Below are 13,288 nucleotides of genomic sequence, written 5' to 3'. Positions count from 1 at the left end.
TAAGCAGATTACCAACAGAAACGGCACCTGACAAAATAAAACTCCACTACACGAGGAACACGGCCTTGTTGACGGAGCCAAACATTAAGTCTGCTCGCCTATGACACGACGTTAATCCCACTCTTAAATTGCTCACGTTGTTTATTCAGCTGAGGTGCATCAAGTTGTCCAATGTTTACAAGACTAAAAATGCGCTTGAAGACATCCAAGAGACAGCTGTTTCTGAGGCCGTCTGTTGATCCAGATAAAAACCTTCTACCCCAGCTCTCCTGACCTCACCACCATTTATTTTCAACTGTACTTATCCAATTTGAGCTCATATTCTGGACACTTGAGGGATGGAGCTCTTAACCCTCAAGCAACCAAGTGGGCTCATTTATTACTCCACGCATATATTTTTGTGCACCATTTTTATAATTTTAATCGGAAAAAAGTTTCCTTCCATGAATTTGTCCATCTATTTGTCCTGCATTTGCTCAAAGAATTTTTTAAGGATCGGCCAATCCGTGTGGCAACTATAATCCAAACTTGTGTGGGGTCACTTATGACATCCCGGGAAGATCTATGAGATTTTCAACATTATAGCTTCAGACGGTTTTGTAATTTGTCAACTCTAATCATTATATTTTACTGTTTTGCAGGGAAGCCAACAGACCTATAACAGCAAGATTTACAGCTGCACAAGCATTGAGACTGATTCTTGATGCCCAGAGTGAGAATGAAAAGGATGATGGTCAAATATATTAGAGAGTGAAATAAGTATGAAGAACCCTAAAACAAGAATTTATATAGACGTATTCCAATATAAAGTCAATGGGGTCATAAATAACCCCACTTGGTCATATTAGTCACTAAAATAGCTTGGTCGCTTGATGCAATTCCAGAGTTGTAAATGATGCATTGGTGGCTTCCCTCACCAGCTGCTCTAGGCAGATGTACTATAACAGACCGTGCATTTTCTATTTCATAATGACTCATTTAACGGACGTCCGCAAGAGATGCAACACGTGAAATAAACCTAGACGGTTTATGAGTTTTCATAGTTTTACAGCTAAAGTGAAGCAGGAGGACGGCAGCAGGATGAACCGCTCAGCGGGTTTGTGTGGATTTCCATGTTAGTTAAGTAGCATATGTGATTGATGTGGTTTTTTTTTTTTATAAGTCCCTGTTAATCTTTGTTGAGGTCAGAGTGCACATATGTGGATCGATATATGTGTGTGTCTTTGTTAAAGTACGTCTCCGGGCCTGAGTGCAGTAAAGTGCAGATGCAGGGTAACAATGGGCTTTATGTTCATGTAAGATGAGCTTCCACCTGCTGCTCTGCATTACTATGTACTGTAGGTTTGTCAGACACATCAGTGCTAAAACGCAGTATTGTACAAGGCTTTGTAAAGTCCTATTAGGTCAACAGAGACAGTGATGTCTTCTGTCAATAAAGGTGGTTTTTCCATTTTCATTTTCACAAAGCAAACAATATAACAAACTAGATGTTTGCTGGAGGTCATTTTACAGCATTTCGTTCCTGAACTGGAAACAATTTCTCGATTAGAAAAAGCTTTGTAGACAAATCCATTGTCTGTCCAGATGCACTCCACCGCAAAATTACTTTCATCACTGTCAAATGAGTCGTTCTTTTCAAAGCTACATGCTGTAAATTCCCATTTATTTTATTTTCGTTTACATGTCAATGTATATGCAGGCAATGTCAGCTTTTAATCCAACATCATGCAGCCGGAGTATAGAGGAAAGAAACAGAAGACGAGAGGAGAGGAGAGGGATGGTTGCCAGAGAAGGCAAAAAAAAGAAGAAGCAAAAAAGGGAGAGTCACAAAAAAATCAGTTTTGTCAAACATTGCATAACAGCATACAAAAAGACATTTCTACATCTTAAAATGCTGAATATGAAATGTTTTTAATGACACTCCTGCACAGACTCATCTGTTCTCAGCAGAGTTCAGCTGTCAGACAAAATACACACACACATACACACACACCCTCAATGTCCGCTGTCACACTGACAAAATACCGATGAAAAATTTGGATCCTGTCCTCCGCTTCATTTGTCAGATTTTATAAGCTCTTCAACTGCATCATTCTACAACATGTACAGAGTGGGAATAAATATGTAGTAGAACAAATGGAACCCGCTCTCTTTCCAAATGAGTGAGATCTGTTGGAAAAATGCTAAATTACAAATTCTACAGTAACGGAATTACAACAGCAAAATCTGTTCATATTTTAACTCAGCATGAAACATTTGCTCTGACTGTGATTCTGTTACTGCAGAATTACCCAAATGTTTCCTGACCAAATGTGTTTGCAGATTTGTCCCAAGATACAACAGTTTGTCACTCATGACGGGTCCAAGCTTCTCACAACACAAGCAAAACAACGTCCCTGTGACCATATGGATGGACGTGTGTTTGTTGCAGTACATAGGGATGTTAAAGCCATAAAACTCAGGAGGGGGAAGAGGTGTTACTCCTTTCTTCCTTTTTCACTATAACTGGGCTGTGTCTATATCTTGGACACTTGTGCAGCACAGAGGATGAGGACACATATGCATACATACATACTGTTCATCTACAGAATCTCTGGGAATCTTAGGGGCCTTTTCCTCTATTTTCTCTCTCTGTCCCTCCTGAACTGTTGCACGGTCTCCCGTGAGACTGAGTCGACCTCTAGAACCGGGCCAGATTCTTGCTGGAACCAGTCGTGTGGGAACCAACTTGTGGATTCTGGCAGCGTAATGAGTTCTCTATCAATGAATGGAGGAGACGACAGTCAGCCTGAGCGAATAACAGTGAATAGACGGAGTGAGGTGGCATCAACGGTGTGTGTGTGTGTGTGTCCTACAAACAGGATAAGAAAATGTTTAAAAACCATAAATACAAATGATGATAAAATCTGATCCGCGTATCTGAAATAAGCAGTTTATAGTTATGATGTTACAGATACAAGGATCAATTCTTTTGATTTGTGTGTTCTATTTCACTAGTTTTCTTACATTTATTTGAATAATCTGTAGTTATCTGATAAATCAATGTATAAAAGTTAGATTACATTTAGGGTCGCTATTACGAGGTCTATTAGAAAAGTATCCGACCTTATTAAAAAAAAAAAACATATGGATTTGAATCACGTGTGCTTGCGTGAGCCAACCTTGAATCTTCATGCGCATGCGTGATTTTTTTTCATGCCTGTCGGTTGCGTCATTCACCTGTGAGCAGGCTTTGAGTGAGGAGTGGTCCACCCCCTCGGCGGATTTTCACTGTCAGGGAAATCAATCAATCAATTTTATTTATATAGCGGCAAGGCCATACAATAATTACGTAAAAACCCCAACGGTCAAAACGACCCCCTGTGAGCAAGCACTTGGCGACAGTGGGAAGGAAAAACTCCCTTTTAAAAGGAAGAAACCTCCAGCAGAACCAGGCTCAGGGAGGGGCAGTCTTCTGTTGGGACTGGTTGGGGCTGAGGGAGAGAACCAGGAAAAAGACATGCTGTGGAGGGGAGCAGAGATCAATCACTAATGATTAAATGCAGAGATGGCGTTCTGACAGCTGGTTTTTCAGTCGAGTGATTATCCAAGAAATTGTGGATGTGCCTGGACATGCCAGAACATGTTTTGTGATGCTTCATCACGGCGTTACTTTGCGCGTCGCGGCACCGCGTCCTGTGAGACCAAAACGGAGGTGGTTTTGTGTCGGTCCAGCAGCGAATCCATCATGAGGCGCAAAGCGTCCGCTCAGCATTCCACAACAAAATCTCTTGTTAAAAGTGAAATCTGCAGGAAAATGGTTGATGTCCAGCTCTTGTGATAACCAGAGAAAGTGCACACGATGGTCACGGATCCACAGAGCGATCCGTTTAGAAATGAAATGGTCGTTCAGTCTGTTGAGGCAGCTGGAGCGTGGCGCACCCCACAGCTGCTGTGGGCCGTCCTTAAAGCGACAGTAACATCCCTTAATGTCTTTGAAGCCCATAAAATTTTCACCAAAAACCACCTGAATTTCTCGAATGGTGTCCACATGGATGTGCCTCACAGTTTCTAAAAAAAATTTGATCAAGCAAAACAGCAGTCTCTCAGCCATTTTCCTGACAATGAAAATCCGCCGAGGGGGTGGACCACTCCTCACTCAAAGCCTGCTCACAGGCGAATGACGCAACCGACAGGCGTGAAAAAAAATCACGCATGCGCATGAAGGTTCAAGGTTGGCTCACGCAAGCACACATGATTCAAATCCATATGTTTGTTTTTTTAAATAAGGTTGGATACTTTTCTAATAGACCTCGTATTTTGTCAAAAATAATAATAATAAAAACCTTCTGTATAATCTACTGATGTTCTGACAGGTACATTTTGTCAAAATTTCCAAAAATAATTTTCAGCTTTCTCACTACTAGATGAAGAATTGGAGTATTTTTAGCAAGCAGCTGTACAGTAAATTTGAGAAAAGTACCGTATATGCAGTTAAAACTTTATACGCACATTTGTATCCTTTTTCTTTTGTGTTCCATCACAGACAAAATGTACAATGTCCAAAATACATCCTTTAGTTGCCACAAACTGCACCTTCTACAATTTTGAGGCTCCACACAACACCATCTAATAATACGTGGACAACATGCAAACTCCACACAGAAAGGACCAGGTGGGAACTGGGAAGCAAACCCAGGACCTTCTCGTTGTGAGGTAGCAGTGCTAATCACTTAGCCACTGTGCAACAGCCTATATCTTAAATCCTAATCCGATTACATTTTTTTCCACAAATCTGATTGGTTAATCATGTGAGAGTGCAGACCGTATAATATCTTATATACGTGTAATTTTTGCAACAACGGTGGCAAAAGATATGTTACTCCGCGCCCTGACCAGTGTTCTGACGAGATGTGATTACTGTCGAATGTCATTCCTGCCCTCCACGCGCAACCGCGCAGTATTGTCGGGACGCGGAACTTTCGAGACGCACAATTCTTCAGAACACCGGCTGTGCGTGCTGCTAGCTGTTAGCACTGTTCGCTCAGACTGAAAGAAAGTTGCATGTCACCAACAAAATGGGTGAATTTAAGATACCGTATGAAAGTATTGATGTATTGAGGCATATACAGTGCCCCGATACAACACACACACACACACACACAAATCATTGCAACAATAGCATAGCGTCCACAACATTATTTTTATGAGAATTTATCCAATGCAAAGCATAAAATGCATATAAATTAGAGATGTGTAATTAGAGTAAACCAAAATTCCCCAAAATCTTAATTTACTGCTTATCAAGTCATTAATTAGTGTATAACTCTTACATACAAGACAGTAAATGGACTGCATTTATATAGCGCTTTTCCATCTGCATCAGACGCTCAAAGTGCTTTACAATGATGCCTCACATTCAGCCCGATGTGAGGGTGCTGCCATACAAGGTGCCCACTACACACCGGGAGCAATAGGGGATTAAGGACTTTGCTCAAGGCCTTTAGTGATTTTCCGGTCAGACTGGGATTTGAACCGAGGAACCTCTGGTCTCAAGCCCAATGCTTAACCACAACCCCATCACCTCCCCTATTAATTAGTGTATAAGTCTTATATACAAGACAGTGAATGAGTGAAGAAGAGATTTTGAAAAACAACTATAGTAAATATAGCCGGTGCATCAGTCACCGTAACTCCAGCATGTTCTACTCTGCTTTAGAATAATTTAATCATATGCTTCAATATTCTGACAATCAAACCAATCAATAACTTTCAGTCATAATCACTTTAATAATTACAGTGCTGCACAGTTTATGCCATACGTCTGATGGTCAGTACAGCCTGAGTCATGAACGTTTAAGTGATCCACAAGAGACGAGAGCCAGCTGGTCCCACAGGTCCTCGAGAGGCACTTGAACAAAGCAACACCCACTAAGACTGACAGCACGCTCCAGATGACAGACAGCAGGCAAAGACCTTACGTCTATAAATACCAGAGGGACAGAGGAAGAATGCACAAAATGGGCATGGGCTAAAGAGCGAGAGACAAAAAAGATGGACATCAGCAGGTCAACTCCAGAATGTCGTCTCTGTCTACCATCAGAGCCTCACACTGGGGTATAGCCTGTATCTGTAGGCACAAGACGTCTCTCCCAACGCCAATTAACCTTCAACTACAGTTCGACCTACTTTTGACACTAAAATAGAAATCTCCCTATTCAGTCCAGATCCATTTCTGACAGACGAGGGAACGTTTAATAGATAGTTGAAGGCAAAGTCAGCACCTATCAGGGGGTCTTGTGTAACTGAATTACCTTTGTGAAGATCATCCTCTTATACAAGATCATATACGTAATCTAAAGGAGCTTCAAGATGAGTGAACCAGAGTACTGCCATGATCCCAGTGACAGGATTTTACATTTGGGACGAAGGTTCGCTGGGTGAAATTGTGGCATTTATTTTTTGGCATCAGGTTATGTTGTTTCATTCATTCATTCATTTTCACTTATGCCAATTAAAGATTGCGGGGGAGCTGAAGCCTACCAACATTTCTCAACATTGCAACCAGTCAGACAAAACGTCACACATTCGAGAAATTTTAGCTTCTCAGAATGCAAAAAAGACGGAGAATCGTGCTACTTTTTCTGGGTCAGAAAAGTAAACTTCTCAGTCGCCCCTCATACATGCGTTGTTGCACTATTAAGAGCAGCACAGCTGCAGCATTCTGCAAACAGCCCTACTGAATGTACGCAATGCAATCAGTTTGTATGAAATCAAACATAATCAGTGCACAGATTCCTGTGATGTCACCTTCGTTTCAGCTGCGGCAAGACGTAAAACCTTATCAGCCGTCCTCCTTTTCAGACTTATCACTTAATAATACAAACAACTGACAGATTAATCAACACTACAAGTCCTTCCCAGCTGTTGCCTGACCCGTTCTCAAGCTGTCAGGTTCAGTCATTTATTACAAGAAAAGAAATTATATTTTTATCTCCTATAGAAAAGCTTATTGGGCATTTTCTGTCACATTACACTGATTGTACACGCCTAATTCTTCTTTTATTTTCACCGGCTTGTGTTGGAACTGAGTTTTCCTGTCATAATCTGGGTTGGCGCCTTGTCATGACTGCATCACGGTGGAACCGCACCAATCTGTTAGATGTCCAGAACAGCAGAAACCCAAGACAGCTGAACTAGCCTTTGTTTAAACTTGTGACTCTGAGTGTATCCAGTGTCAGGTGAAGCTGGAAAGAATGACCTCTAACCTCTACCCTAGTGCCGGGTACTTCTTCCTAAACATATCACATCTCGGCCAACACACAGACATGTCGAGGAAACCTAACTTGAATGTCAATTCTGTGGTTGAAGTGTAGTTTGTTTGTTTTTGAAAGCACAGTATTCTCTGGCCCCTCACCAGGAACATGATCAGTCTCTGAGTTTAGATTATAAATGTTGACGCCAAACCCACAGGAGCTGAAGACAGCTGAGGAGTTTACACACAACCATAAAGTGAAATCATTCTGATCCTTGAGACAAGTAGTCACTGCTATCACCGAGCCAGTTTTTCAAGAGGATTTATGCTTCTAACCCATATCAACCAAGTGATGAGACAAACAAGCATGAGACAGCTGTCATGTGACTGATGGTTGTGGACGACAGGTCATGGTAAAGATCTGTGCACTTATTTGTTGTCAAAACTGGTGAAAAGGCAACAGATCCAGAGGTCTTTCCACACACTCCCTCCTTAGTGTGACTAACTGGAGCAAATACCAGAACAACACCATCTTCTACTGACTGCACAAACTATTAGGCAACAAAATACTCAAAATGACAAGTGACAAGCTGCTGTTAGTCACAAGATGCTTCTGGCTTAACTGCTTCCTGTTTAGTCTCTTAACATTAGCGCATCGGAGAAGATGTCGTGCACGTAGGGGAAGATATGTGGAAGATGTTCTCTATGTCATCATCCTGTGTTTGTAACTGTTTGAAGAGGACCAGGTTGAGCACTTTTCGGGAACAGGGTGCTGCTTAAAAACACACTCGTGGATTACATATGACCATCCCGTCAGAAATCCAGAGTTAGTTTCTCTAAATTACAATGTCTTCAAATTGATTCATCCATTACATGAAGAAGATGATGCCTTGAATTTGTTTTTTTTAGTTTTTTTATGCCAGGTGTTTTTGTGCATACGGAGTGATTTCTGGAATCTGTGTCGCAATAAATCTCAATGTCGTACTTCTGGGGACCTAGAGCTGGCCTTGGGGCTACGCGGGAGCTGGCAACCGCACACGGCAACGCAACAAAAGGCATTCCAGTGAGTTCTCTCACACCTTGTCTACAGCTGCTCTCATGGATGATTCGCTGACTGAAATAGAAGGGGCGTTTAAAAGGAACTCCCCACCCCACCCAGAACTGTGTCAAAGCCTCAACAATTACAGACTGTACAAAGAGTAAGGTTTGTTCCTACGGGCGATGAGGCTAATGTCTGGTAGCTGCTATAATAGTTATTATCCAGCTTAATGAGTTATGACTGAGTTAAACTCTGGTTATTAAGTTGTTTGTGCTTTCATCTTGACATTTCATTGTTACTTGAAGAAACGGTATACAAACGTCACCCGTATGAGTTGCTCGTTCTACCGAATGGATTTTGACGATACTGCGGTAACAGGCAAATCAGGCTTATCGTCATCAGCCTGGAACAGCTAATTGTCTTGAAAACTTGAAAGTACTACATGATGCTTTTAGTCTCGCCTCAAGGACTTTCTTTGAGCTTGTCACATTTTTTGCTCACAGCTATCATATCCACTTGTTGATTCGTAACACGTGATGAGACAGAGACACCGAGCTACAGCGTGAATGTCTTCAGCTAAAATAAAACTGTGAAGCTGTGAAATAGAAATAAATCATTTCATGATGTTTCGCACACGGCCATGATGTGTTTAAATGTTCTGAAACTTTAATTATGGGTGTGAAGCAGCTTTTTACTCAAGATTTTAATAAACTCAAAGAGATCTGTTTTGAATTAAGAAGAATATTTTACTATTTATTGGGTTTCATAAGCTGCAGGTTGTAAAAATTACTTGGCATCAGGTGTCCTCAGGAACTGCTGCAACCTGTTACCACACGTTACGATTAATGGCACATGTTGCTGGAGAATTATCAGGAACCATTATGCACAGTCAAGAATAGTGTTCCGCATTGTTGCACGCTATTGCGCATAACAGCGCATCGTTAAGTTCTGTCACATTGTGAACGAGGTGAATTGTCTCCACACACACACACACCCATATTCATCCAACCGAATTCAGATTGCTCCAGTTTTTCAGAAGAACTTTGTGACTGCATGCATAGTTGGGCTCTGTACCATGGAGTGGCGCAGAGAAGAGGAGGAGGACAGAGCCAGATGTGTGGCTTCATGCAGGTCTCGTCTTGCGCATTTTCCCAAACATCAGGCACATGCAGCAGGTGGAACACCTGCAGGAGCGCGCTGAAGAGCACTAAAATGAGACTTTTAGCTGACTTGGTGTCAGCAATTAAACTGAATGCGGTGCAGCAGGGTTTAATTGTGCACACGCTTCTTCCTCCCCCGGACTGGAGGAGGTGCAGAGATGTCTGGCTGCACGTGAGTTCTCCCGCTCATCGGTGCAACAGCAGGTGGAACACCTGCAGGAGCGTCCTGAGGAGCTTCAGCAGGAACTGTGGAACGACATTTGGAGCCGAGTTTAATTGTGCGCACGTGACAGAAAACTTATTTGTTGTGGCGCGCAGTGAAATGTGACGCCGCGTTACAAGTCGTGTCAAAACTTGACAGTTTCCGTGTCACTTCGTAATAAGGCGTGACAGTTTTGGCTCCAAGAACCATCACAAGAACCACTACGAACGTTGTCAAGTTCTATTAAGGATCAATACTCATCAAGACGGATCAACACGCTCAGTTGCGACCTCCACGACGTGAGATGAAATGAGGGTGGTGTGTGACATCCGTGGAAGATTATTTGACAGGCAAAAACATGCTCCACGAATATCAAGAATATCACGCACCAACACGCACTATTAAGAAACCTATTCAGATGCGTTGTCACATTAAGAATGTCAGGAATGTGTCACGACTGACAGAAAAATGACATTTGTAACGCGTCTTGGTTATGTATAAACGCACCTTTAACAACAAGTGAACTGCGGTTCACCTGTTCCAAAAAGAGAAACTTGATCTTTCTTCACCAAACAAGCAATGAAGTAAACAGCGAACCCATTAACATCTCTCGTTACGCCTCTTTATATGAGGTTGGCTGCAGCGCAAACAGGCCTTAACTGCTCATCAAAAGGGACAGAAACGGCTAATTTTGTTGCCAGTAGAACTTCTACAATTTTTAGGGTTATTTTTATATTTACAATTCACAAACAAATAACGCTCGCTACAGGAAATCCCAAATACTGAATCTTGTCATTGGAGAATATTAACTGACGGGTCAAAGGATCAAGGGCTGCCCCCCCCCCCAAAAAAAGTATTTGATTTCCTGTATTACCTCCTAAAGCTAAATAGGCTTGAGAGATAGGCAAAACATTTTATTTGTACTTTTTTTTTAAGATTTCAGGCTTACAAAAATATGTACTTTTAGTGGGTAATATTGGAAATAAGGAAATATTGATTTTTGGAACTGAAATATTATTGATTAGCCATGCACCTTCATCCACACACACGTTTGTGTGCTTTTATTGTTAATTGTTTGTTAATTTTTACATCAACCTGTCAGGGACTACAAATGGAAATTAGCCTACGGCTAAAATCTGACATATTTACACATTGTATATGTTCATTAATATGTACTGTCCATTTTAAATAAATAAATAAGAAATAATAAAATACATACACTCACACATATACATATAGGTTTTGATACGGCACAAGAATCTATCTTCAGACATACATAACTTGTACATTTTTTAAACTGTTGCAGACACTCAGAAAAAGTCTGCAACTGTGACTTTTTCATTCCATATTCAATTTCCTTTCTTAATGAAACCCCTGAGAGGCGTGCATGTCTGTCAAGGTGGTGACACACTCATGAAAACCCGCCTGAAGAGGACATTTCAAACTGCTTCAGGTCTGCAGTCCTACTTTTAGCCGAGCTGAGATCTAGTTGGACCGCCGCGTGAGTCACAGTCAAACTTGAGACAGGATGAACAGATAGAGGCAAGGACACCAGAGAGGAAACAAAAGGCAATGAGTCACAAATTAAAATCCGGTGGTTAAAGTTCACTGTAACTTGGGCTTGTTCTCTAAATCCTACTTTGCAATCTATTTCTCAGACACATTTTATTTAAAATCAATTTTAAAAAGCCCGGTAGTTGATGTAGAATTCTGAGAACTCCCACACCGGTCTGTATGGACCCGACACAGCCGCCACTCTGAGTTAATATTTAAGGCTTGAGTGCAAAAAGGAACAAGGTAAACTTATAAACTCAACAAAACACAGCCAGGGCAAAGGGAAGTGATTTTCCATTCATCACTGGCACAAACGTGTGTTTACAACCATAAAGCCAACAGAAAGAGACCGGCGTCCTCCAAACCCAAAGCCTTTTGAAACCCAGATGCTCCGAGCACTGAGGACAAATCCATCACTCCTGACAGGACTCAACAGCCCAATTACCGTAAGTCTGAAGCAGGACAAACACAGGAGTCACACCTCCACACACTTTACTCAGACGGCCCAGCAGCATCTCCATTTGACAACAAGTAATAAAAAAAAAAAAAAACAGACAACACAAGATAACCACTGTAACTAAGATCTACCAATGCTTAAGGTGTTGCAGTTTTATTCATATTCTGCACAAGCACAATATCAAAACATTTCCACTTCCGTCTGTTAATTCGTATAATCAGAATTCCAAACCTTTACACAAACTGCAGATGTGTGCGATTCTGGAAGTAGTGTGCAAATATCAGTGCTCTCCAGGATCAGGCTTGGAGACCCCTGGCTTAGCTCCTCCTCCTTCCCCACCCCAGTAGACCCCCAGACTTAGTCTGCCTTCTGATACTGTGTGGAATAAAAACAAGGTCTGTGTGTATAAAAAAACAAACAAACATTTAAACAAACACCAAAAAGTAACATTTTGTATGTGGAGATACTGTGACAGTACAGGTGTTTAAACATTTTTCTCAAAGCTTTAACATTCTTGAATCTTCTCACCCTTTTAACAGACACAAATAAAGACTAAGTGGTTTGTGAACATTCCTGTTGCAATGGACCAAGAAAGGTCCAAGCAAACTTTGGTGGTGCTTCAAAAAAAAAAAAAAACCTTTCATTAATTCAAGTTCTCTTGTTAGATGTGTTCTCCTTTGATCTCAGTCTTCATCATTCTCGCCTTGTGACCTCACAAAGCTCTAACCAATTACTCCTAAAAGCCTTTGATGTGTCACCTGAGGGCTGGGTGGAGACGGTAATAAGCAGTCAAACTTACGTATTTTGACTCTCTTGGGGTCGAACCTCTGGATGTGCTCCTGCAGGAGCTGCAGGCGACCCTGGATCCTGCAGGATCTCCTCGACACCGACTCTGCCTCCGTCTCAAGAGTCATGAAGATGTCGCTGGCGTGTCGAGAAAGGTCGGAAAGTTGGTGAATGACGTTGATGAGCGTGTGGCTGCTCACCTGCTCCAGGGACGAGTACAAAACCGTTTTCCGCACTCTGGATCTCCGGGCTTCTTCCGCGGGCGTCCAGCTGCCGTCTGCCGCCGACAAACGAGCGACGAGCCGCGGCTCGATTCCCCGCTGGTGAAACGGCATGATGAGTGAAACCTCCAGCGGGCGACAAACTTCACCTTTAAACCCTTAAACCGAGTCGGAGCGGAGCCGGTGGACGGTCCTCCTGCCCCGCCATATTCTAATCACTTTGTCCGCCGGACACACTGCTGCCTCCAGAAGTCCGTTCAAATTCAAAAGCAAAGAACAGAAACACAAGGAAAAGTCTGGAGATGTGCGCCCAAAAACCCGGAGAATACTACAACCACCTGTGGCGAGTGGATCCGGATCCAAGTCCTGAACTTCGAGGGCTGCGTGGAAAACAAGGAGCGGATTTTCCCGCCGAATGACCTAAAACAGGAAACAACTTCACTAAAATAGCGCAAAAATCTGTAATAACGCTGCAAATAAGAAATAAAGACTGTAAATATCGACTAATACTGTAAATCATCATAATTGATAATATAATACAAAATGTACAATCGAAGTTGCAATACCAGGTTGAACCACCAGGTGCACTATCGCCACCAAAACAAAAATACACAAAAAAGTTTTAAAATAGGAAA

General features: G+C 42.0%; 1 protein-coding gene across 4 annotated transcripts in view; it reads right to left on the bottom strand.

The window, feature by feature from the left end:
- The window catches only part of nhsl1b (NHS-like 1b), a 111,638-nt gene extending 98,748 nt beyond the window's left edge, over window positions 1–12,890 (bottom strand). For all 4 annotated transcript variants that reach the window (XM_034162337.1, XM_034162338.1, XM_034162340.1 and 1 more), the window contains exon 1: window positions 12,446–12,890. In XM_034162337.1, coding sequence (XP_034018228.1) covers window positions 12,446–12,767 — 322 coding nt within the window. In that variant the 5' untranslated portion in view covers window positions 12,768–12,890. The remainder of the gene's footprint in view (window positions 1–12,445) is intronic.
- Between the last annotated feature and the right edge of the window lie 398 nt (window positions 12,891–13,288).

The sequence above is a fragment of the Thalassophryne amazonica genome, chromosome 21 (genome assembly GCF_902500255.1).
Source record: "Thalassophryne amazonica chromosome 21, fThaAma1.1, whole genome shotgun sequence".
Classification (NCBI taxonomy): domain Eukaryota; kingdom Metazoa; phylum Chordata; class Actinopteri; order Batrachoidiformes; family Batrachoididae; genus Thalassophryne; species Thalassophryne amazonica.
Note: the sequence above shows the minus strand (reverse complement) of the source record. Positions and strands in the feature narration are given on the sequence as shown.